At 57.8% G+C, this 22,653-nt stretch overlaps 1 protein-coding gene across 4 annotated transcripts; it reads left to right on the plus strand.

Annotated features, from left to right (window-relative positions):
* The first annotated feature begins 4,697 nt into the window (after positions 1–4,697).
* IL3RA (interleukin 3 receptor subunit alpha) lies at positions 4,698–22,005 on the plus strand. Of its 4 annotated transcripts, XM_037140551.2 has the most exons (12): positions 4,704–4,864; positions 6,682–6,781; positions 12,210–12,328; positions 13,881–14,004; positions 16,220–16,352; positions 16,446–16,639; positions 16,995–17,110; positions 17,929–17,955; positions 18,579–18,675; positions 20,727–20,820; positions 21,540–21,624; positions 21,815–22,005. In XM_037140551.2, exons 2-12 carry the CDS (start codon positions 6,718–6,720, stop codon positions 21,887–21,889), a joined length of 1,128 nt encoding a protein of 375 aa, XP_036996446.2. In that variant the 5' UTR covers positions 4,704–4,864; positions 6,682–6,717; the 3' UTR covers positions 21,890–22,005. The 4 variants fall into 4 exon arrangements, with proteins under 4 accessions (XP_053518830.1, XP_036996467.2, XP_036996446.2 ...); XM_037140572.2 differs by lacking the exon at positions 20,727–20,820 and having other exon boundaries at positions 4,703–4,864; XM_037140562.2 differs by lacking the exons at positions 4,704–4,864; positions 6,682–6,781 and adding an exon at positions 11,667–11,832.
* The last annotated feature ends 648 nt before the right edge of the window (positions 22,006–22,653 follow it).

Genomic DNA, 22,653 nt, shown 5'->3' on the forward strand with positions numbered 1-22,653 from the left:
CCAACCACCATCACCATCACACCCCATCTTGTCACCCCAAAACAGACCCCATCCCCATGAGCCCCAGCCCCCTCCCCCAGCCACTGGCAACTAGTGACCTCCTCTCTGTCCCTGTGGATTGGAGTCCTCTGGACATTTCTTATCAATGAACAAGACCCCACAGGACCATGAGTGTCTGGCATCTCTCACGGGGCATCCTGTGTTCAAGGCCCGTCCACGCTGCAGCCTGAGTCAGAGCCCCGCTCCTGTTCCTGGCTGCGTAGTATTCCACAGGGTGGGCAGCCCCATTCTGTGCATCCGTTTATGTGTTCTCTCTCTCTCTCTCTCTCTCTCACTTCTGTGTCTAATACACCTTTAACGATGAGCAAAGTGATTGAGGAAAAGGGTGTCAAACAACGCCCCGAGGTGGCAGATCCCAGGCACCCCCTGGTCTCTGAACAAAATGACAGGCGACCATGCTTGCCCATTCCTGACATCTCACAGGAAACGTTTTGTGCGTCCCCAGTGGAGTTGAATTTATCGGGGTGACGTCAGCGACTAACTGAACTGGAGGGCGCAGTCTGTCACCCATCACAGGCTCCCACACCGTGGGTCTCTGCACGTTTGTGAACGGCCCAGGGAGACCCGGACGAAAGCAGGGCAGGGCGGGGCGAGCTGTGCCGATTTCAGGTCGGTCCTATCTGCTGTCGTCCCCGACGACAGCGTGGGTGGGGCTTCTCCGCTCGGAGAAGAAGACAGCGTTCCCACCCAGCCGGTACGTGGGGGCCACTCACCCCAACAGCGCTCGCGGATGAGGCAACCGGCATTTCACAAGGGACCACAGCCGACGATGATAAGGCACATTTTTCCTTTCAGCACTGGCCGCTCTTGGGTGGGGTGGGGTGGTGCCGAGATAAAGGGCGGCCGAATCTTTCAAAACGGTTTCCGAGCAGAAAGCAAGGTGTGTTTTCAGGGAAGGAGCTGCCTTTATCGCGGGCGCCAGCTGGGGTCGGACCGAAAGACGGCCCCTGTCGCAATCTCCCTCCACAGCCCCGCGGTCAGTGACAACCGGGCGAAGAAGGTCAGTGTCTCGTGGAAGCAGAAGTGACGGCTTTGTGCATGAACCTGACCCCCACGGGGTCTCTGATGGACACCCATGTCCGAGCCTGGGTTTGGACTCCACATCAGAACCTGGGAAGTCGGTCCGTGGCTGTGCGGGTGGCTGACGAGGGGCTGGGCTGGGTGGGGGGCGTGGGGAAGAGAAAAGGGAAATGCGATTATTCTAGGAGGGTCCAGGGGCAGCTAAAATCGCTGACCACAACGCAGAGACTTCAAACGACAGAAGTTCACCCTCCCCCGTCCTGGAGACCAGGTGTCTGAGGTCACCCAGGGGTCCCGGGGGCTGCGCTCCCTCCACAGGCTCCAGGGAGGGGCCTTCTCCCCTTTCAGATCCTGGGGCTCCAGGCGTCCCTGGGCTGGTGGCCGCGTCCCTCCCGTCTAAGCCTCCATCTCCACCTGGCTTCTCTTCTCTCCCTTCTCAGGACACTGTCACTGGACGCAGGGCCACCCTGACCCAGGACGACCTCCTCTCCGATCCATCGCCAAGTCTCATCTGCAAACTCCATGTTTCCATAAGGCCTTGTCCCCAGGTTTCAGGGAGATGACCGTGGGGCCACCGCTGTCCAGCACGGTCACTGAAAGTGGCAGGCAGGACCCACGTCCCCCGACAGCTGCTGGTGATGAGCAAACACATGGGTTTCAGCCTGGTGCCGGTCTGCTGGGTCTCTGCAGAGAGCAGAGGGCACCTGCCAATCACATGGATGAGCAGGTTCCAGGGCACCTGTCAATCACGTTGACGAACGCACCTCAGAGCCAGTGCCTGGGAGTGTTGGATCCAGCAGCACCCTCCCCCTGAGGTCGGGGGCGGGCAGAGTGGCTCAGTGTGTGTTTTGGGGTCCGGGGAAGTTCTCCAGGGAAGCCTCCGTCTCAGGGAACCCTGCTGGAGGGGGCAGGCCATGGAGATCCCACCCTTCTGACCCCTGGGGCAGAGCAGCGGCTTCCTGGCCCTGCAGACCCCGGGGGACCCTGGGGGCTGGCATGGTCTCCACATTTTCTCGGACCGTTGTCTGCAGGACATGCAGCACACACGTGTGTCGGAACAACGGGATGAGGACGGGTGGTGAGCACCCCTCGGGTTCCCTCGTGGGCGCCGGGACGTGGGCGCTGGACTTGCTTGGTTCCGGGTTGGGGCATCCAGCTGGTGGGCGGCACGAGGTCTGTTCCGGGGCCTCAGGTTCTAGGCTCCTCCCGGTGACCGAGGCCCCTCAGAGCTGCCCGGCTGCGTGGCAGCGTCTGACAGCCCTCCTGACCCACAGCTGTGTGGTCTGGGGCCGTCGCTCCTATGCATGGCCCGCCGAGGTCTATAGTCGAGGGTGCACCTTGCCCGGCCCTGTGGTGGCTGCCCCTGGCCCAGCTGGCTGGCCCCGGGCAGGCCTGCCCCCTTCCCAGTTCCCGTCTTTCCTTCCCTTGTCCCCCACGTGCACCACCCTGCCCTGCCCGGGCGGCAGGTCCCGCTCCCAACGTGGGTTCCCCGACCCCCTACTCCTGGGCATCCATTCCCGTCTTCCGTTCTCCGGTGTGTGGTCACCTCTGTGTGACTGAGGGACGATGCAGGTCGCTGAGCAGCGGGTGGACGAGAGCCAGGTCTGCGGAGCGGAAGGTGCGGCCTCCCGAATCCCACAGGATGAGGTCCGCGCCAGGGGCACCGTCACCGCCTGGCTCTGAGGCGGTGCTCGCCTGCCGGTGCCTGCGTCCCCGAAGCAGGCACAGCCGGGACGTGGGACCCGGGCCCCCCTCGGGCTTGGCCGCTGGATTTGGGAGACGGGCGTGGGCACCCCCAGGGGCTGCCCTGCGTGGACCGGACCTGCTCACGCCAGAGCTGCAGGTCGAGAGCCCCAGGGTCTGCGCTGTTAGCAGTGGACGGAGTTTCCCTGGGAAAGTCTCCTCCTCCGGTGGCAGGGCCCAGGTGCCCGTCCTGTCGCCGACGGCCACCCAGGATGCAGAAAGGGATGCCTGCTCCGCGTGGTGTGTGCGTTGGCCTTTCAGAGGGAAAAGAAAGACAAAGAGAAAGGAAGGGAGGAAAGAGGGAAGGAAGGGAGGGAGGAATAGGAAGAAGGAAGAACGAGAAAAAATGGGGGAAAGACAAAGGAGAGAGAGAAAGAAAGAAAGAAAGAAAGAAAGAAAGAAAGAAAGAAAGAAAGAAAGAAAGAAAGAAAGAAAGAAAGAAAGAAAGAAAGAAAGAAAAAGGAAGAAAGGGAGAGAGCAACAGACCGAAGATGTACAGAGAGAGAAGGACGGAGAGAAAAGGGAAAGACAGAACGAGTAAAGAAAAAACGAGAGAAATGGAAAAACACAGAAAGGAAGGAAAACAGCAGGCAAGAAAGCAAAGACACAAAAGCAGAGAAAAAAGAAAAAGAGCGGGAGAAAAACAACCAGGGAGAGACAGCCAGGGTGCAGACTGGAGCGCCCCCCCCCCCCCCCCATGGCCTCTCCGGCCAGGGCTCCAGCCCAGGCTCAGCCCTGGGCCCTCAGGTCTCAGCAGCCCCGCCAACCCCTGCGCCTCACGCACGCTGCCCCCCACGGTGCACCCCAACTGCTCCCATACGCTGTGGGTCCCTGCACACCGAGTGTCGGGATGGCCTGAAGTCTCACCAAGAGGGGCATGACCCCCCCCACCTCTGCTGTGGGTGAAGGGCAGGGGTCCTGGTCCCGCCCTTCCAGGGAGAACGGTTTTTGTCCCAACCTGGGGTTGGTCAGCCACCAAGACCCACGATCCCTGGGGTGACCTGGGGCAGCCACAGCCAAGCCCCATCACCTGGGGGCTCCAACCCACAGGGACTCACCATCGCCCGTCCTGGAGACCCAGCATCTGAAGTCCGGGCGTCCCAGGGCCGCGCTCACATCCGGAGGCTCAGAGGCAGAGCCTCCCCAGGGCCGCCTTCCCCGCCGCCCACTCCCTTCCCGGGCCGCGGCACGTGGACGCCACCGTGTTCCAGGGGGCGCGCACCCGATGTCAGGACAGCGGCAGCAGGCAGTTGGCAGATTCATGCGCGTTCTGAGGTCCCAGGCAGATGTCCATGGGGACGGGGGGGGGGGGGGCGGGGCTCAATTCAACCCAGGAGCTCGCGTCTTGGGAGGGGGGTGGCGACAGGGAGCGAGGGCCAAAGGGAGGGACGCAGGACCAGGGGCTTTCCTGAGGGGAGGGAACAGCCTACAGCCAGAAAGGAAGCTGGACGTTGGATGCAACCCCCCAAACTGCTTGGGCAGTGGCGGACCAGGCACTCGGAGGCATCGCGGGGTCCACCCTCCCCGCCCCCGACCCCCGACCTGAGGGCACGCGAGACCCTTTCCCGCGGGACAGCTGCCCGGCTCTATCAGCACCTGCGGAAAAGTTGCTCAAGTCTATTTGTACGGGGATTCGTTTTTCGGGGGACAGCAAAGAGGAACCAACGATCACAAACAAGACCAAGCAAACGGCGCTTTTGAAAAAGGGCCGCGTCTCAGGGGAAAGACTCTGCTCCTGTTATTCTGCCGAACCCCAGATTCAGAGAGAGAGAGAGAGAGAGAGAGAGAGAGAGAGAGAGAGAGGCTTCCTGGACGAGATGCCCCCTGGCCACCAGCCTGGTTGGGGGCAGGCGGGGGCCCCGCCCAGGTGGCTATAAAAAGCTGGATGGGGGGAAACACACACTCTGGTTTCACCTCAGTTAGGTAGCAGAGAGGGCAACACAGTCCCAAAGGGAGGGGCCCGAAGGGGAGGAGCCCCAGGCCCGCAGGCCGCCAGCCGGGAGGGGGCCTCTCTCACTGGGGACTTGGCTGTGCACCCCAGGTAAGGTGACGCGGAGTGGGCGCGGAGCTCCCACGGGTGTCCTGGGAGCACCCCGCGGCATGGGAAGTGGGTCAGGCCACAGGACGGCGCCTCTGCGCCCCACATTCCCACTCTGCGCGTCCTGGAGGGCCGCCATAGGACGCTCCCCCCGCACCCCATCCCGCCGTGCTGGGGGCTCATGAGCTGGGGGGGGGTCGAAGGCCTCTGAATATGCACTGGCTCGCGCACACCCACCCTGGTGGGCCCTTTGCAGCCTCGAACGCCCCGGGCAGGTCGATCCTTAGAGCCCTGGGTCAGGACCACCTCTCAGCCTGGGACCTTCGGGTCAGATACTGACCAGTGAATGAGCGGACAGAGACCCGTCCTTGGGGGCCGGCCCGCGGCCAAGCCCCCCCCGATACTCACAGCCTTCCTCACTGCGGCTGGCAGAGAGACGGGCTGAGGTTCCCTCCCTCCAGGCAGACGGGGTGGTGGTGGGCGCGGGGGCGGCGCAGGGGGACGCTGAGTCCCGACCCTCTAATCTCGCCCCTTCTCTGCCAACCGCAGCCTCGTGCGCGCGCTCCAGGCTCAGGAGCCCCCTCCCCGGTGATTGGGGGACCGCGGCGAGGGCGGTTCTTGGAAGCAAGTCCAGTGCGGCGGGCGAGGGAAGACGCAGGCGGGGGAGGGGGCTTACGCGGATGGGTTCTCCGCACCGGCGGCTCCGCCCGTCCGAGCGGAAGGCAGGCCCCACGCGTCCCACCGGACGCCCCGCGAACAGCAGGCACCGCGCCCGTCTCCAGGAACGAGAGACACGTGCCAAGACTGTGCTCGCGTTTCAAATGCGTGGGCGGCTTCAGCCTTTGATAACCAGGGCCTGAAATGTCACCTATTTAAGCGAGGGGGTGGGGGCGCGACCCTCGCTCGCCTCCTCCTGGTCCCTGTGCTGCAAACGGGACGGCTGGACCTGTGTCCCCAGACGCCCCCACGAACGAGGCATGGAGGCGCCCCTTGGGCCTTGACGATGTTTCCGAGAGATGCGTCAGCGCCGGCGGTGGGCAGTGGGGGCGCCTCAGGAGCGTGTGAGAGGAGGCCGTCTTGGATGAGGGTGGTCGTACAGGCAATGAGAGGTCCTCAGGGGACACGAACACGTGGGCCCACCGGGCGAGGGTCCAGAACAAAGTCCCGGCGGGGACTTCTGGGCAGCCCAGGGCTCCCTGTTCGTAACTGGGCCCCTTCGGAAGTCCGCCCGAAGCAGCCCCTTCCGAGATTGCTCCGTTTTAATGACACTTCCTTCCACCACCGAGGCGCTTCGCGGGGCTTTTCCTGGCGGCGCTCTGGTCTCCGGGATCTGGGCGGGCCGGGAGCCAAGGGGCCTCGGAGAGCCCAGGGCGGGCGCTCCTTAAAGGCACACTGACCTACACGCACGTACACACAGGCGTGCACGCACAAAGGGCGCACAGGCAGACGTGTGCGCACACGCACGGCACGCACACTGATATGCAGGCATGCACACCTATGCGTACACAGTGTGTGGCCACATGCAGACACTGGCGTGCGCACGTGCAGCCGTGGACACACAGGAACGCACATGCGCGGGCACACGCATGGAGAATGGAGACACGTGAACACAGACGTGCTCACCGCCGTGTACACACAGGCACACGCCCACCTGTGCACGTGCCCACGTGCCAGCACAGGCCCCAGCGCCTTCCTCCTGCCCCCAGGTGCCTGCTCTGCCACCACGCGGATCCCAAGGGGGCTCCCATGGCCCCCTCCTCCCCGCCGCCCTCCTCAGTCCCTGAAGCCACGCCCACACGGGGGTCTGTGTTCCCTCCCAGCTCCTGCGCCCCGCAGGGGGCCCGCCTGTCCGCCCCATGGCCTTGCTGCGGCTCCTCCTGCTGCTGACGCCCGTCTGCTGCGTGCCGCCCACGGACCAAGGTAGGCGCACCGCTCACGGGGCACTGGCCGGCCGCTGCGTCCTGCTCTTAGTGAGACTGGTGGTGCTCACAGTGGGACCGCCCTGCAGAGCGAGCACGAACCGCAGGCCAGGACCTGGAGCCCCGCGTGCTGGGGCTTGGCTGTGGCTCTCAGAGTCCACTGTGAGCATTTTCCGGGTTACTTACTGCAAAAACACCCGTGCTTTGGCACTCAGCCTCCACGCCTGGGGTCCTCATCCTCCCTCCCTAAAACTACCGTGTTTGGGGGCGACAGGGTCCCGGGCTGCCAGAGCAGCGGTCCCCTGGAGGTGTTCTCCCCATGGCGAAGGACGGAGGCCACAGCGGTGCCCACAGTGACACAGGGCAGGCGGCTCCTGCTAGGCTGCCAAGGCACAGTCCTTCCAGCTTGCTGGGCATTGTGGCAGTGTGTCCGCTGTCCTTCTGTCCACCCAGAAATCAAGGGCCTTTCCAAGTGAGCGTCAACTGCACTTACTTACCTGCGATCCATGAGAACAGCTACTGGGGAAGCGCTGACTCAGGCAGGAGCCCACGCAGGGTCCCCAGGAGGAGCAGACACAGGGGTGGCACCTATGAGAGAGGGGAGGGGACAGGGACACCCACAGCAGGGAGGCGTGGCTGTGGGCACAGCTGACACGGCATCGTGACGCTGCTTCTCCACAGCGAGTTTCATGCTCAGTCCTGGGCTCATCTGTCCAGTGGTCACTGGCTTTCCTGTCCCCTTGGCACACAGCTCTGTGGGACACAGGGGGGCTCTCGGCCCCGTGCACAGGTCACTTTGTCCTGTGTCAACGCCCACAGGGTAGAAGCACATGACCTGCAAGGCCGCTCCTCAGGGCCGGCACCTCCATTTTAAAGGGGCTCCATTTGTATTATTTTTCTCCACACTCAGGGACATGTTGGCACACAGGAGATATTTTTAAACCTCCAAGGCCTGTGCCCAGCTGCTCTGGGCGGTTGCCTCACCCAAGACGGCAGGGGCTGCGGTCCCGGCCACCAGATTTCGTAACCCTTGCCCAGGGCCCTCCTTCCCCAAAGGGGCGTGGGGGCAGGTGTGGGGTGCTGAGTGGGGGGCTGGGATGTCTGTTTGGGGCGCCGCCTTGGTCTGCCGGGGCTAATGGCAGTTTTCCATTAACACGGTTATTTCTGACGGTTCTGGAGATTGGAAGTCCACCCGCAGAGAGCTGGTGGCTGGTCCCTCGTGAGACCCCCTTTCGGTGGGGTGTGGTCTTTCCTCCTCATGGGGACACAAATCCCATCCTGGGGACCCACCGTCCTGGCCGTGTGTAATCCCCGCCCCCTGGCAAAGCCCCTCCCAACACCCTGGGAGTCGGGGCTTCGGCACGTGAGTGGGGAGAACACACATTCCGTCCATCGAGCTGCTCCAACCGAGTGCCACAAACAACAGACGTTCACCCACCATCCACTCCCCCCCCCTTGTTCTGGAGACCAGACGTCTGAGGTCCAGGAGTCCCTGGGCTGGTGGCCACGTCCCTCCCATCTCTGTCTCTGTCTCCACGTGGCTCCTCCTCCGAGTCTGCGTCTCCTCTTCTGTCCCTTCTCAGGACACTGTCACTGGACGCAGGGCCACCCTGACCCAGGACGACCTCCTCCCAGATCCTTCCCTCGTCCCACCTGCAAAGGCCCTGTTGCCATACAAGGTCTCGTTCCCGGGTTGCAGGAATCACTTGGTGACCCAGAATGCTTCCTGGGCGCCCCTCCCGTACGTGCGGGAGTTTGTAGGTTCCACCGAGGACTTTTTGGGTCAGGTGCTCCACATCGCTTCTGCCCTATTTCACTGGCCAGCACATTCTCCCGGGGCTGCAGCCAGGGACCTGAGAGATGCACAGAAGCAGGGGCCTGTCTGGCAGGGAAGGGGCCCTGCAGTTCTGAGACCCTCCCTCCCCACATCCTGGCTTTCTGAGGGCCCCTCTCTGGGTCCCCACTGGGTCAGTAGCAGTGGCCGCGTTGGCAGTCTCTGCAGGGCCATGGGCGTTCCAGCATCACTGACCACAAGGAGGAAGTGAGTCTCTTTCTAGGAGAAATTGACTAAAGCCTAAAGGTTGTAGGCAACACGCTCCAACATTGTAACAACACCCTGCCAAAGACCCTAAAGCACCCACCTCGTTCGGTTGCACCTGAGGGGCTGCGGACACAGGACATAGTGCAATAGAAGAGTCACCACCAGATGCCCGGCCTCCATCACTGGGAGGCCGCGTGGTTAGTCACTCACTATTGAGTCTGAATTAGCTTCTGTGTTTCCATATTTGAAAAAAAAACTCAGGGTCAGAACTCTGCCTTTTATTTCCAGTTTGCTGAGTTTTTAAGCCCAAATGGTGTGATTTATTTTTTTTCTAGTCCCAAATGGGTGTTAATGATTATTTTCTGTTTGTTTCCTAGTTGGCTGAGGTTTTTTTTTTTTTTTTAAGATTTTATTTATTTATCTTTAGAGGGGAATGGAAGGAGAGAGGGAGAGAAACATCAATGTATGGTTGCCTCTCATGTGTCTCCCGCCGGGAACTGGCCCACAACCCGGGCAATGTGCCCCGACTGGGAATTGAACCGCAATCCTTTGGTTCACAGGCCTGCGCTCAATCCACTGAGTTACACCACTAGTTGGCTGAGTATTTAAGCCCCATGGCTGTGAACTATTTTTATAAATCCCAAATGGGTGTGTTCATTTTCTTTCTGCTTCTATTGAGAAGATAATCTGTTGTTGTTTTTTTTTTAAATAAGACAAATGATATCGATGGTTAAAACACCCTGACGTACCTGGAGTAAGTAACTCTCTCGAGTCGGGAGGTATTATCCGTTGAATGTGTTGCTGGATTTTCTTCGGAATTCTCTTGGGAAGGAATGGTGTGTCTGTGTTTATGAGGAATATTGGCCTCTCCTTTAACTTGAACGTCTCGGATTCGGCATCAGCGTCACGCTGGCTTCATCAAATCCGTCAGGAAACCGTCACTGGCCCCTTTTTCTTTCTCAAAAGTTGGGGCACATTGATACCATTTCTTCCCTGATAAGCAGAAAGTGCCCCCCCCCCACACACACACAAGGCTTCCTTCCATGTGGGAGGATTTGTGTTAGAAACTGTACTCTTTTCTCCTCGATACATTTGTGGCAGCGGCTCTACGGGATGAATAAAGTATCCAGCTGGTCAGGGTTTCTCTTTCTAACAGTGTTCATTTCTGTCTTTCGTGGAGTTTGTTTAGGTTACATATTATTGACTATATTGACGTGACTGGGTTCCAATTTCTTTTACGTTTCTTTTCTTTTTAAAGATTGTGTTTACTTACGTTAAGAGATATGGGAAGTGGGGGAGAAAAAGAAGAAGAGAAACCCGCATGTGTGGTTGCCTCTCGTGTGTTCCCTGCTGGGAACTGGCCCACAAATCGGGCACCTGCCCTGACTGGGAATTGAACCGGTGACCCTTTGGTTCTCGGGCCAACACTCAGGCCACTGAGCCACACCAGCCAGGGTGAAATTTCTTTTATTTGTCAATCGCAGTGGCCGTGTATCAGTATATTAATTTCAGGCTTACACCGTGGTGATTATATAACTCGCAACATCATCATCCACAAAGTCTGGTACCCACCTGAGAAATAGGTCCCGTTTTCCCCACTTTCCTTCATAAATTTGGTCGTTTTCTGCCTCTATTTTTCTTTCTGGATCATTCTAAGCCAACGGCTATCAATTACATGAATCATTACACACACCCAGCTTTTGGGTTTTTGGGTGGGTTTTTTTTTTTTTTTTTTAACTCTCTGTACCCATGTCCCGGTTCCCTTTCAATTGACTTTTATAATATATATGTTATTTTAGGGATTCGGTTTTCCTACATAATAAAATTTTAAAATAAAAAAAATTATTCTTAACTTTAGATTGCTCTTCTTTCTTGCACTTCTCAGGTCATTGAATTTAAACCTTTCTTGTCTAACATAAAAAATTTTTAAATTATGAATGTCCTTCTAAGTCCTGTGGTAGCTGCCTACCACATTGTTTAATTTTATTTTTATTGAGTTTGAGACGTGTTCTCGATTTTCTTGAGATTTTTTTTCTTTGATGACCCATGTGGTGCTTAGAAGTGTGTTGTTGTATTTACCAATGTTAGGCGTTTTCCCAATGTTTAAAATTGATCTTGAATGTGATCCTGTTACAGCGAGAAAATAGGCTGCAAACGAGCTGAACTGTTTTTAATGCACCAACAGGTAGTTCAGGTTTTATATGATGGCAGTGTGAGAAATAATTGCTTCTACTACTTTAATTTGAGCTGTATTTACGGTGCTCTGAGGGGCGTTCCAATAATAAGAGGCATTGGTCCGTTTGGGAATTCTATAACAAGGTGAATATCGCTGAGTAATTATCATGCCTCATATTTTAGGGCGTAGAGCAAAAAAAATAACTATTCTATTGCAAAGCATTCTGAAAGTATATTCCGTGTGAGAGAGTTTGAGCTAAATATCTACACCAGAATTTATTGTCATTTCTCAGTGCAAATAACATCCTAGGAGGTACCCGGTTATGAAAGGCCCATTTCATCTGCAAGAGGGTCCCCCCCAAAACCAGAATTTATTTACAACATATCGCGCATTTATTTTTCTCCATCTATACTCCGTCTATACTCCAGTCCTTTCGAAGGACTTTCCACTGGATGCAACACACCTTTCCAGACATTTGTTTCACGCTGCAAAACGGTGTTCGCATGGGTCGATGTTGATGCCTTTTCAGTGCTTCTGCTGTTTTTTACTTTCACTTCTTCCACATCGACAAACGGTTCCCCGTGGGGGACTTTTTTCGCCCGGGGAACGTGAAACAAGAAGTCGCTCAGGGTGCAATCGGGTGAAGGGGGAGGCTGGGGCACTGGGGTCACACCCGTCTGGGTTAAACACTGCTGAACACTCAGCACGGTGTGAGCAGGCGTCGATCACCCATCATGAAATGGAGAAGCGCCTTGAAACAGTCTTCAAAAAAAAAAAAATTCAGTGACGCTGAATGCAGCCTCTCACAACAACACCAGCTGGCACACGGACACAGGTGGGTTCGGAGAACACTCACCTAGTCGGGGGAGCCTGTCCTATAAGGGACCTGTCCTCCAGATGGTAATTCTGAGGGTTTTTCTGGGGGGGGCAGTTCTTTCTTTGTACACCGGGAAGGCAGAAGTGATCTTCCACCCTGAATGTTCTCCCCCCCCCCCGTTAAGGGGGGATGGGGGGTCAGCTCATAAGGGGAGTAAGACACTATTGCTTGTGACCTCTGCCAGCTCTGGCAATCCCTCCCTTACGCAGAAAGCCACGGCCGGGGCGTCGTGTCGGCTGCTTCGAAGGGAGAACAAAGTCGCCCCCGCCCCTCCCCCCCCCCCGGAGGTGCTTCAGCACCTGTATCTCCTCTGACGGCACTTGCTCTCCTTGCAGACCTCAGCCCGCCCATCACGAACTTACGGATGGAGCCAGGAAATCGGAGGCTGGCCTGGGACCTCAGTGGAAATGTTTCCAGCATCAAGTGCTACGTCAATGGGGCTTTATCCGGAACGGTAAACCGGCCTCCCCCAACGGGTCTCGCTGCACATTCCCGAGTTTTTCTGTGACGGCTGCGCCCGCCTCTGGCTGCGCAGAGAGGCGACCTCCACGCCAGGGTCCTCGGCTGGTTTGGTCATTGGGGTACCTCCTCTCTCTGCCCTCAGAATATCGCTGCTCATTTACTTTTAGGTCCTTTTCTCCCTGGTTGCTCTCTAAGCCCCTTTTACGCTTCGTTCTCCTTCATTTGTTCTAGTTTCTGTCCTGTTGTTACGGGATTTTACCAGACTTCTGTCAGCCTCTGGTGGTCTGCTCACATTTAAGAGTCGGGGACTAAAGATCTAATTAAGGGGAGGGAGAGCAGATGGGTAGGTGTGAGGTCCGGGGGCTTCCCGCACAGGGTCTCTAAGGGAGCGACTAGGGAAGGATGCTGGTATTAGCATCACTGGGGCTCTCTCTCCTCTGGGGCCGATCCGATTTGCCACAAAAGACACTTCTGGTGTCCTTCATGGACACACTCAGCTGCCTGCACGCTGGGACCTACAGGCAAGAGGACTTGCTGACGAGATCTCCGCGTCCCTGTTTGGCACAAACTCAGGGCATGACGGGCACAGTACTTGGGCTGACAGGTGGCCCCAGGAAAGCAGGAGGGGAAACAGCTGCCTCTCCCACACTTTGCCGGCCTCAACGCTCTTCTCCATACGTGGGTAGCAGCTGCAGGCGTTACCGGATGAAACAAGAGTGAATGTGTGTATTTATAATCTAAGCCGGCAAGATCTCAGAAAGTCGGACGTCTTCCTGTGATTTTTTTTTCTGCATGTCGGTACCAAGTAGGAACACCTCATGACTGCGATCTGTTATGTTTTCCTGTGATCTCCGATTCAGAGGGTTCCCGTGTAACCCCTGGCTCCTCGGCCCGGCCTCCCCAGTTGCCGACTGGCGCCCCCAGCACAGGGGACCTTTCTTACGGCGATGAACTCACACCGGTTACCCACAGTGCACGGTTTCCACCGAAGGTCACTGCTGGTGTCGTGCGTTCTACAGATTTGCACAAATGTGTGGTGGCGTGGATCTCACAAAGTGTTTTCTCTCCCGTTTAAAAAAAAAAAAAGAAATTCTGCATCATGACTATTCCCTTTCGCTCTTCCCGAAGCCCCAGCAAGCCCTAGGAATTCGCAGTTTCCCTCTGTCTGCATGCACCCCTCATCTTCCCAGCATGCAACTGGGATGGAATTGAGCCTGTAGATTAAATTGGGAAGAGCTTTGCAGTTTTCATAAAAAATCTGAATATTGCCCTGGCTGGTGTGGCTCAGTGGATTGAGCGCCAGCCTGAGAACCAAAGAGTTGCTGGTTCGATTCCCAGTCAGGGCATGAGCATGCATTGCTGACCAGGTCCCCAGTAGGGGGCGCGCAAGAGGCAACCACACATTAATGTCTCTCTCCCTCTCTTTCTCCCTCCCTTCCTGGCTCTCTAAAAATAAATAAATAAAGTATTTTTAGGAAATCTAAGTATCCTCAGTATCACACTCAGTATGTTCTCTAAACAATACATCCCTACTTCTGTCTTAGGTGAAAAACAATCGTTATTGCTTACTGCACGCATTTCCCAAATGTGAGGCGTCAAACTACACAGTTCACGCCACCGTGCCCGGCGGGAAGCAGTTTTCCGCGTGGATCAACTACCCCAGGCAAGGTGAGCACAGGCTGTTCTGTTTCCGTTCTCTTTTGCCTTCGACCAGGACTTGCTCCGTGGAGTGTCGAAATCAGCCCTTTGACCTTGGACGGATCTCCAGGGATCGAGGCTGGGGAGAGCGGGGAAAGAAAGAAAGCGACATTCTCTTTTTTTAATGTACTTTATTGATTATGCTATTACTAAAATAAAATCAGGGGGTCCTATTTCCCCCCCTTCATTCCCCTCCACCCTGCACACCCCTTCCCACCCACATTCCCCCCTTTAGTTTATGACCATGTGTCACAAGGTCTTTAGATTCTATATTTCCCATACTATTCTTGCCCTCCCATCTATTTTCTATCTACTGTCTATGCTACTTATTTTCTGTACCTTCTCCCCCCTTCTCCTCCTCCCACTCCCCAGTTGCTAACCCTCCATGTGATCTCCATTTCTGTGGCTCCACTCCTGATCTAGCTGTCCTCTTAGTTTGCTTTTGTTTTAGGTGTGGTTGTTAATAACTGTGAGTTTGCTGTCCTTTCACTGTTCATCTTTTTTATCTTCTTTTTCTTAGGTAAGTCCCTTTAACATTTCATATAATAAGGGCTTGGTGATGATGAACTCCTTGAACTTGACCTTATCTGAGAAGCACTTTATCTGTCCTTCCATTCTAAAGGAAAGCTTTGCTGGATAGAGCAATCTTGGTTGTAGGTCTTTGGATTTCATGACTTGGAATATTTCTTTCCAGCCCCTTCTTGCCTGTAAGGTCTCTTTTGAGAAATCCGCTGACAGTCTGATGGGGACTCCTTTGTAGGTGACTGTCCCCTTATCTCTTGCTGCTTCTAGGATTCTCTCCTTCATTTGAATCTTGGCTAATGTAATGATGATGTGCCTTGGTGTGTTCCTTCTTGGGTCCAACTTCTTTGGGACTCTCTGAGCTTCCTGGATTTCCTGGAAGTCTATTTCCTTTGCCAGATTGGGGAAGTTTTCCTTTATGATTTGTTCAAGTAAGTTTTCCACTTGTGGCTGATCCTCTTCCCCTTCTGGTACCCCTGTAATTCGGATGTTGGAACGTTTAAAGATGTCCTGGAGGTTCCTAAGCCTCTCCTCATTTCTTTGAATTCTTGTTTCTTCATTCTTTTCTTTTTGGTTATTTTTTTCTTCCTTCTGGTCCACTCCCCTGATTTGAGCCCCAGTTTTCTTTCCATCACTATTGGCTCCTGTGCATTTTCCTTCATTTCACTTAGCATAGCCTTCACTTTTTTATCTAATTTGTGACCAAATTCAACCAGTTCTGTGAGCATCCCGATCACCAGTGCTTTGAACTGTGCATCTGATAGGTTGGCTATGTCTCCATCGCTTAGTTGTATTTGCTGTGGAGCTTTGATCTGTTCTTCCCTTTGGGCCTTTTTTGTTTTTGTCTTGTTTGCACCTGTTATGTATGAGGAGCGGAGCCTTAGGGGTTCACCAGGGCGGGGCAACCCAGTTGCTGAGCTGTGACCCTGTGTGTGGGGGCCGGGTCAGAGAGGGAGCAATGGCACTAGTTCCCCGCTCTCTCGGATTTCAGTCCCCTCTGCCGATTCCCACAAGCCGGCACCTTTTCAATCAGTGCTTTTAGGCTTGATTTCCCATCGCTGGGGCCCTGGGTTGCGTGGTCTGTCTCGCTGCCCGTTTTTGCCTGGTTTATCTGTGTACAAACGTGTGACTGTGCTCAGCCCCACTCCGCCTGTGCTCCCAGGTCTGGCAGCCACCACCTCTTCCTGCCGCAACCCCTGTCCGCGGACGCCAACTCCACCCCTCTAACTGGTCTGATTGAATGGTTGTCGGACTTCCAGACAGTTCAATTTTCTGTCTGTTCTGGTTGTGCTTTTGTTTCTAAGTCTCTGTTGCTCTTCATTTTGGTTGTGCGAGGAGGCACAGTGTTGGCCAGAGGTCGAAAGTGACATTCTCGTTCGGGCAAAACGGTGGCCATGGAAAAGGGGGTTGCCGGTGGGCAGGGGTGGGCGCTGGTGGGAATAAGGGGACATTCGAAAGCGGCCATGTGGGGGGTCCCCAGTTGAGAGATCGTCTTATCGTCTGGCTGCGTCTCTGCTGGGAACCTACACAGAATGTCTCTGTATCATTCCTCCCAGCTCTTGGCGGTTTCCCAGCATCTCAAAATCGTGACATTACTCTAAATGGACTTGGCATTGTTTTCTGGTTTTGTTTGTTTGTTTGCTTATCTTCTCTGCGAGCCCAGAAGGGAACCCCAGGGCGGCCGCGGAGCACCTGCAATGTCGGGTTCATGATTTGCATTTCCTGACGTGCAGCTGGGCGGTGGGCCCCGAAGCCCCCCGGGACGTCCAATATGACTTCTACTTAGAGGAGCTCAGGTAGGTGCGCCCTGCGGAACGGCTGGGGTGTCCTGGGTACGAGGGGCCTGGGGGGGCCCTGGGTCCTTCCTCACCACTCCCAATGTCCTGCAGTAACAGCACAACGTGGCCATGCCCACGTTACACCAAAAAAGAGCTGGACACCCACGTCCAGTGTCAGTTTGCTAACGTCTCCGAGCTTCCCAACGACGAAGAGCAGAACCTTCTGTTCCGTCTGCTGGTGCAGGGCCGCAGCAGGCACTCCCGCGTACCCTGCTCTGAGATCGTCAAGTCTCTTTCCGAGATCGGTGAGTGGGGGTCCGGGACGTTCCCGCCCGCCTGGCAGTGAGAGGACCTTTCCACGTGAGAGAGAGGCGGTTGATCCGAGATCCATCGCAGCAGCTGCGGGGGAAGCGCTGACGCGGGCAGGAGCCCACACGGGGGTCCCCGTGAGGGGACAAAGGGGCGGGGCAGGCTGAGCGAGGGAACTTCACAGTCCCAACACGCTTCTGCTCCCCGTCCGTTCACATGTTCCCCCTTCGGGGTGTTTTCTGTCCACCCTCCCCACCCCCGAATCTGCAGGACGCCTGTGTCAGAGCGTCTCCCGGGGAAATATTTTGACGTCTTTCACCCAGTCTGTCTTTTCTTCCTTTCCTGCCACAGAGGAATTCACCGCACCCAACCTGACTGCAGACTGCAACAAGTCTCTTGCTGTCTTGCAGTGGCGAATGTCCAGCCACTTCACAAAAACGTTTGACTATGAACTTAGAATAGAAGAGGTAAACGCACGCTCACCCGGGCGAGTTCCCGCTGTCCTGGCGTGACCCGGGGGCTTCAGGTCAGGGTTCATCTCACACACACACACACACACACACACACCAAGGAAAGGAGCCCCAAAACGATTTCGCTTCTGCCCAAACAAAAGGGATGTTGGCCATTCACACGGCACAGAGATGACCGGAAAAGGCAAGTTCTATGACGGAAGGGTCCTGGTGTGTGTGCCTGTGAAGGGGATCGGGTTTGGGGAGCGCCAGGACGTCCCTGCACACCCGAGCATGTGTTGAGGATGTCTATATATTGATTTACGTATAGAATTACTGGCGCTCCGCCGGTGCTCATTTTGTACTCAGTGATCCCCTGGCATTTGTTATTTTCACGTACGTGTTATATTTGTATTTCTTCTCCACTGACCGTGTCGTACTCAGTTATCTGTTTGAGTTTATTCTTTGTTGAAAGATTTTATTTACTTTTAGACAGAGGGGAAGGGAGGGAGAAAGAAGGAGAGAAACATCCATGTGTGGTTACCTCGCGTGCGCCCCCTACTGGGGACCTGGCCCACAACCCAGGCACGTGCCCTGAACACTACCTCAAACCCAATTTATTATTTTAAGTCAGTTGGTTTTACTACGCATCCTCCACTACTGGTCAGTTTCCACCGAAGCATCCCTTCGGGACGTCTGTGCACTGGTTGACATACGCTGTTATCGACTGTCTGTTAGTGATCGCTCTGTGCTCCGCGTTTCCGGCAACCTGAGCGAGCCAGACCCTCCGCCGGGGCCGGGCTGGACACTCACGGGCGTTCGCTTGTGTCTTACAGGACTCGGGCGCTCCCATCATGCAGAACGTGAGTGACCCCGTGTCCCCAGGTCCCCAGCCCTCCTGCCTGGGGCATCGCAAAATGTAGCCGCCTGTGGGAAGGACTCTCTCCCCTGTGGGTCGCGCCCCCTTAGGGCGGTGGCCCCATGGAGGAAAGAGGACCCTGGTGTCTGAGGCGGAGCTGCCTGGTGCTGCCCACACAGGGCCGCAGTCGCCCCTGAATTCCTCAGGCCAGGCACTGAATGGGGGGGGCACCAAACCGTGAGCTGCAGGCGGCCAATCCGATGGTGCCCTGCTTCCGAATAAGGCCCCACTCACCTGTTTGAGCAGGCGCATCTTTCTCGGTGTGGGTGGGGTGCAGCAGCGAACCCTCTGCGGGCCCACCACGCCACCCCCCTTGGATGGCCCCCCTGTTCTGGGCCTGCCTGGCGGTGGCTGGGTCTTATTTACTTACCTCCCACAGACCGTAAAGAACATTTTGGTGTGGACAACAAGAGCCTGGGCAGACGCAGGAAGGGGGCTGCAGGGCCCCCCCCCCCTTTCCAGGCACAGCAAGTTGGGGAGAACCCTCAGCACCTCTGGAAGGGCCACCCGCCGCCCTCCCCACAGATGACGATGGTCCCGTCTTGTTCACTTTCCTTCCATCGACAGAACCTCTCCCAAAAGTACTGGGTCCTGCCCAACCCCGGGACCTTCACGGTGACCATCCGAGCCCACGGCGGCCAGTGGAGCGCCCGCCAGCGCTTCGGTGAGTGAGGCGCCCCCCCCCCCCCGTGAGCAGTGAGGGTTTCGGGTGCTGGCCCTCCTCCAGGGAGCTGGGAGCCCATGAAACCTCCCCGGAATGTCTGCTACGAAAGCCGGTGGGTGTCGGCCCCCCTGCTCTGTGTCCCCACACAGGAGGGGCCCTCAGGACAACAGGTGACCACCCCATGGGAAGGCAGAGGGTGGAGACTGTCCCGCAAAGAGCCATGGGAGCCGTGGTGTAACAGCTGTCCTCAGCAACAGGGCCCTTGCTTGCTACCCAAAGTCACTGGGGACAGTGGCATTGCCCTGATGACACAGACGCACCCAGGGAGAGGCACATCTCCCTGACCTGTTCTGGAACCATACCCGCTTGCTGCGCCCCGGGATTGTCCCATTTTGCAGGTGGCATGGCAGGAAAGGTGTCTCTTCAGACCAGCACCTGATGAGACCAGGCCCACCCCCAGTTGGGAGGGCAATCTGCTCTACACCACATGTACTGATGCTCATAGTCATCTCACCTTTCAAAGCTACCCTCCTCACCCCGCCCTGGCCTCGTGGCCCAGCGGGTTGGAGTGTCGTTTCCCTACACCAGAAGGTTGTGGGTTCAAGTCCTGGTCAAGGCACACACCCAGGTTGCACATTCAAGCCCAATCGGGGCGCCACGGGAAACCACCCTCACTGTCTCTCATCAACGTTTCTCTGTCCCTCCCTTCTTCTCTTGCCAAGAACATCACTAAACATGTCCTCGGGTGAGGATTTGAAAAACAACAACAAAAAACAACCTTCCCGGTGACACCTAGGCCACTGTGTGACCCAAGGTGTCCCCCCTGTGGCTCAGCTAAGTGATAAAATCCGCCAGCACAAGCCCCGACCCGGCTCCCTAGGGCTGCGGGGACGGACTGCCACACACCAGGTGGCTCAGACGACAAGTGCTGGCTGTGCCCCAGCCCCGGAGGCTGAACACCCCAGATCAGCTCCTTCCGCACCCTGCGTGTGGGTCTGTCCCAGGCCACCCTGCGGCGTCCCGGCTCCGGGCCATCCCTGCGTTACTTGCAACCTGTGTGGCTCGTGGCCCAGGGGTCCCTGGAGGTCTCCTGGCTCTGGGGAGCCTCGCCAACCTGGGGTGCAGCACCCCCACCCAAACCTACTCCTTAGAGAGACCCGTTCCCGAGAGACCCACCGAGAGCTGCGTGTGGACGGACCTGCATGGCCAGCTGGTCTGTGTCCGGGGGATGCTGGGCCAGCAGGGGCGGGTGGAAACGCAGGGCCCCTTTGCCTCCTCTCCATCCTCCCTCTGGGGCTGCGTCCAGGCTTCGGGGACGAGAAGCTGGCCTCACCCCCAGCTGCAGGTGCCTTCAAACCTGGGTACAGCTTCCCTCCTGCTGGCGCTGAGCCCTGCTCTGGTCCTTGCCCGCCCTGAGCTGCGTCCCCTTGCTGGACTCGGTCTCCCCGAACCCCAGGTCCCCCGTCTGCCCAAGCTCTGCTGTCTGTCCCGCTTGGGGGCAACCAGCTTGCTGTCTCCAAAAGTCTCAGTCATCAACATAAGTCTTTCACAGCGAACTGTCTTGAAATAATCAGAATGGATGTGGGAAGTTCACGGTGGGCACAGTATCAAACCGAAGGACTGGGGTGGGGGGGAGAGCACGGGAGGGAGGGACAAAGGTGGCAGTTCCCCTGCAGCGTGTTCTTGCGTCCCCAAGGCCGCCCCTCACCCCACCCCCGCCTGTGTTCCCGCCCCTCTGGCCCTGGCTGGCTCCTCCCACGGGCCGGCTGAGGTATCAGAACGAAGTATCAGGTCTTTGAAAAACACCCTGGCGCCGCACAGGGTCCCTGCAGTGGCCCAGGGTAGAGAGCGATGGTCCCAGTCCCAGGTGTCCCTTGGTAGTGGGGGCATCCGTCTGCAGGGGAGGGTCGCATGGGGTTGGAGGGATTCGTGTGGACCCTGGCGCGCAGGCGCCGCTGTCCCAACTGTGCACGCTGCGTGTGCCAGCCACCTCTCGGGGGTCCCCGGGGAACCGCCGGCGCCTTCCCGAAGCACCCCCATCTGCTCCCCAGTGTGTGACCAGGAGGACGAAGGGCGCCTGTACGTCTGGCTGATCGCACTGACCGCGCTGCTGGTGGTGGGGGCCGCGATTCTTCTGTGCAAAAAGTGAGACGCGCGCGTCTTTCTGGAACACGATGCTCAGAGCGCTTCCCTCTCTCCGCGTTCACTCACTCCCCGCCCCGGGCGCGTGCGCGCCGGCCTGTCCCCGGAGACCAGGCTCTGCAGACGCCCCTACCAGTCTTTCTGAAACGTGGGCCTGGTTTCGGCTGGCCACGGGGAGCTGGTACCCAGTGCAGCGTCCTTCAGGTCCCTTCCTTCCCCGGACCCTTTACACGTGCCCGGGGGGACGCGGGCTGCAGCCAGACGCCCCCCAAACCCTGCTCCTTTAAACCTTGCAGACGCCCCAACCCGTGACGCCCTTCAGACCTGATCCTGGGTCCCCTCCCCCACCCTGCAGGCAGGCCAGTGGCGGCGTTACTGCGCTGCCCACGGTTCCCGGGCACGGGGTCCCTTCGGAGTGCAGAGTGCTCTGCCCAGTGGGGGTCCCTCTCGGTTTCACCCCCTGCCCCAGCCTCAGGAGAGGCTGGTTTGGAAGAGCGGGCAGTCAATGCCCCAGCTTCCTGCGGAAGCTGTTCAAGGGGGAGGTTGCCGCGGTGAGATGCCCCCTGGCGGCTGGCCTTTGTGAAGATGTAGGTCCCAGCTGGGACTGGCGTGCTCCGCCAGGCAGGGTAGGGAAGGTGGGTCCCCATGCCCCCCCTCCGACCCTGACAGGCACCAGTGAGGCCCCGGGCACCACCGCTGCGGCTCAGGGGGCTCTCTCACAGGTACTCGGTGCTGCAGAAGCTCTTTCCTCCCATCCCTCACATGAAGGACCCCACTGGGGACAAGCGTGTGCACGACGAGAACATGGTATGTCCCGGCTTTGGCGGGTGGGTCCGGGGACCAGGTGGCCACAGCCCCCGCAGGGATGCCTGCAGGGGGGGCAGGGCGGGCAGCCGCACACCTAATCTGGGTGGGTTGGGCCCCTGCCGCCGCCCAGGGTGCATTTGCTACCCAGCTGGGGGCCACGTGACCCACGCGGTCCTGCCTGTCCCCGCAGATGGTCTGGCAGCCCAGCCTGCCCCCCCCAGAGGACTGTCCTGTGGCCGAGGTGCAGCTTGTGGAGGGCACGTGAGGCTGGACCGGCTCTCGGCCTGGCCAGGTCCCCACTCGGCCTGGTGGCCTGTGGGCAGCAGACATTTGTCCCGGGCGGGTGGGGAGCAGGGGGCGGAGAAGCCTGAATAAAGTACTTTTCTCCAACCCAGTGTTCTCTCGGCTCACTGGCCCAGCCCCGCACCCCAAGGCCGCCAGAAAGCTGCTGGCCTCCAGAGGTCCCGGTCACCCCTCGCTCCTTCCCGAGTCAAGGGGTGCGCCCTGTGCACTTGAGGTCTTCTCCGTACCTGCGTTCTGGCGGCATCACCTTGGCTCACGTGATAAAGGAGCTCACATACCTGGTGTGGGGTCCCAAGGGCGGCATCTGGACGGCAGGGGACCCTGGGCGAACCCCGCTGCTGACAGAGCCCTCCCTGGACACACAGCTGCAAACCACAACAGGCCTGCAGGGCCTGCCTGACGCGGGGTTCCCTGGTCAGGTGCTCAGGAAGGCACTGCCGGTCTTTAACCCTGTTCACTCACATGCCTCACCTTTCAAGGGCACGGGGGGCAGATGCCCACGGTGTTGGCTTCCAGAAAATGACTCCTTGAAGTCTCGGAACAGAGTGCCCTGGGGCGCCAAGGGCAGATCTGACCTCAACTCGGGAACGGGTCACCACAGGCCCTGACTCACGGACTGGCCCGGTGTCCACCAGGTGGGAATGAAGGCGGCGGGCTGGAGAGAGCGCCCATCCAGAATCCAGCCACTGCCACAGAGGCAGGCGAGGCGGACACAAGGCAGGGACC

The sequence above is a fragment of the Artibeus jamaicensis genome, unplaced genomic scaffold (assembly GCF_021234435.1).
Source record: "Artibeus jamaicensis isolate MK-2021 breed Jamaican fruit bat unplaced genomic scaffold, CSHL_Jam_final contig_3056, whole genome shotgun sequence".
Lineage (NCBI taxonomy): Eukaryota > Metazoa > Chordata > Mammalia > Chiroptera > Phyllostomidae > Artibeus > Artibeus jamaicensis.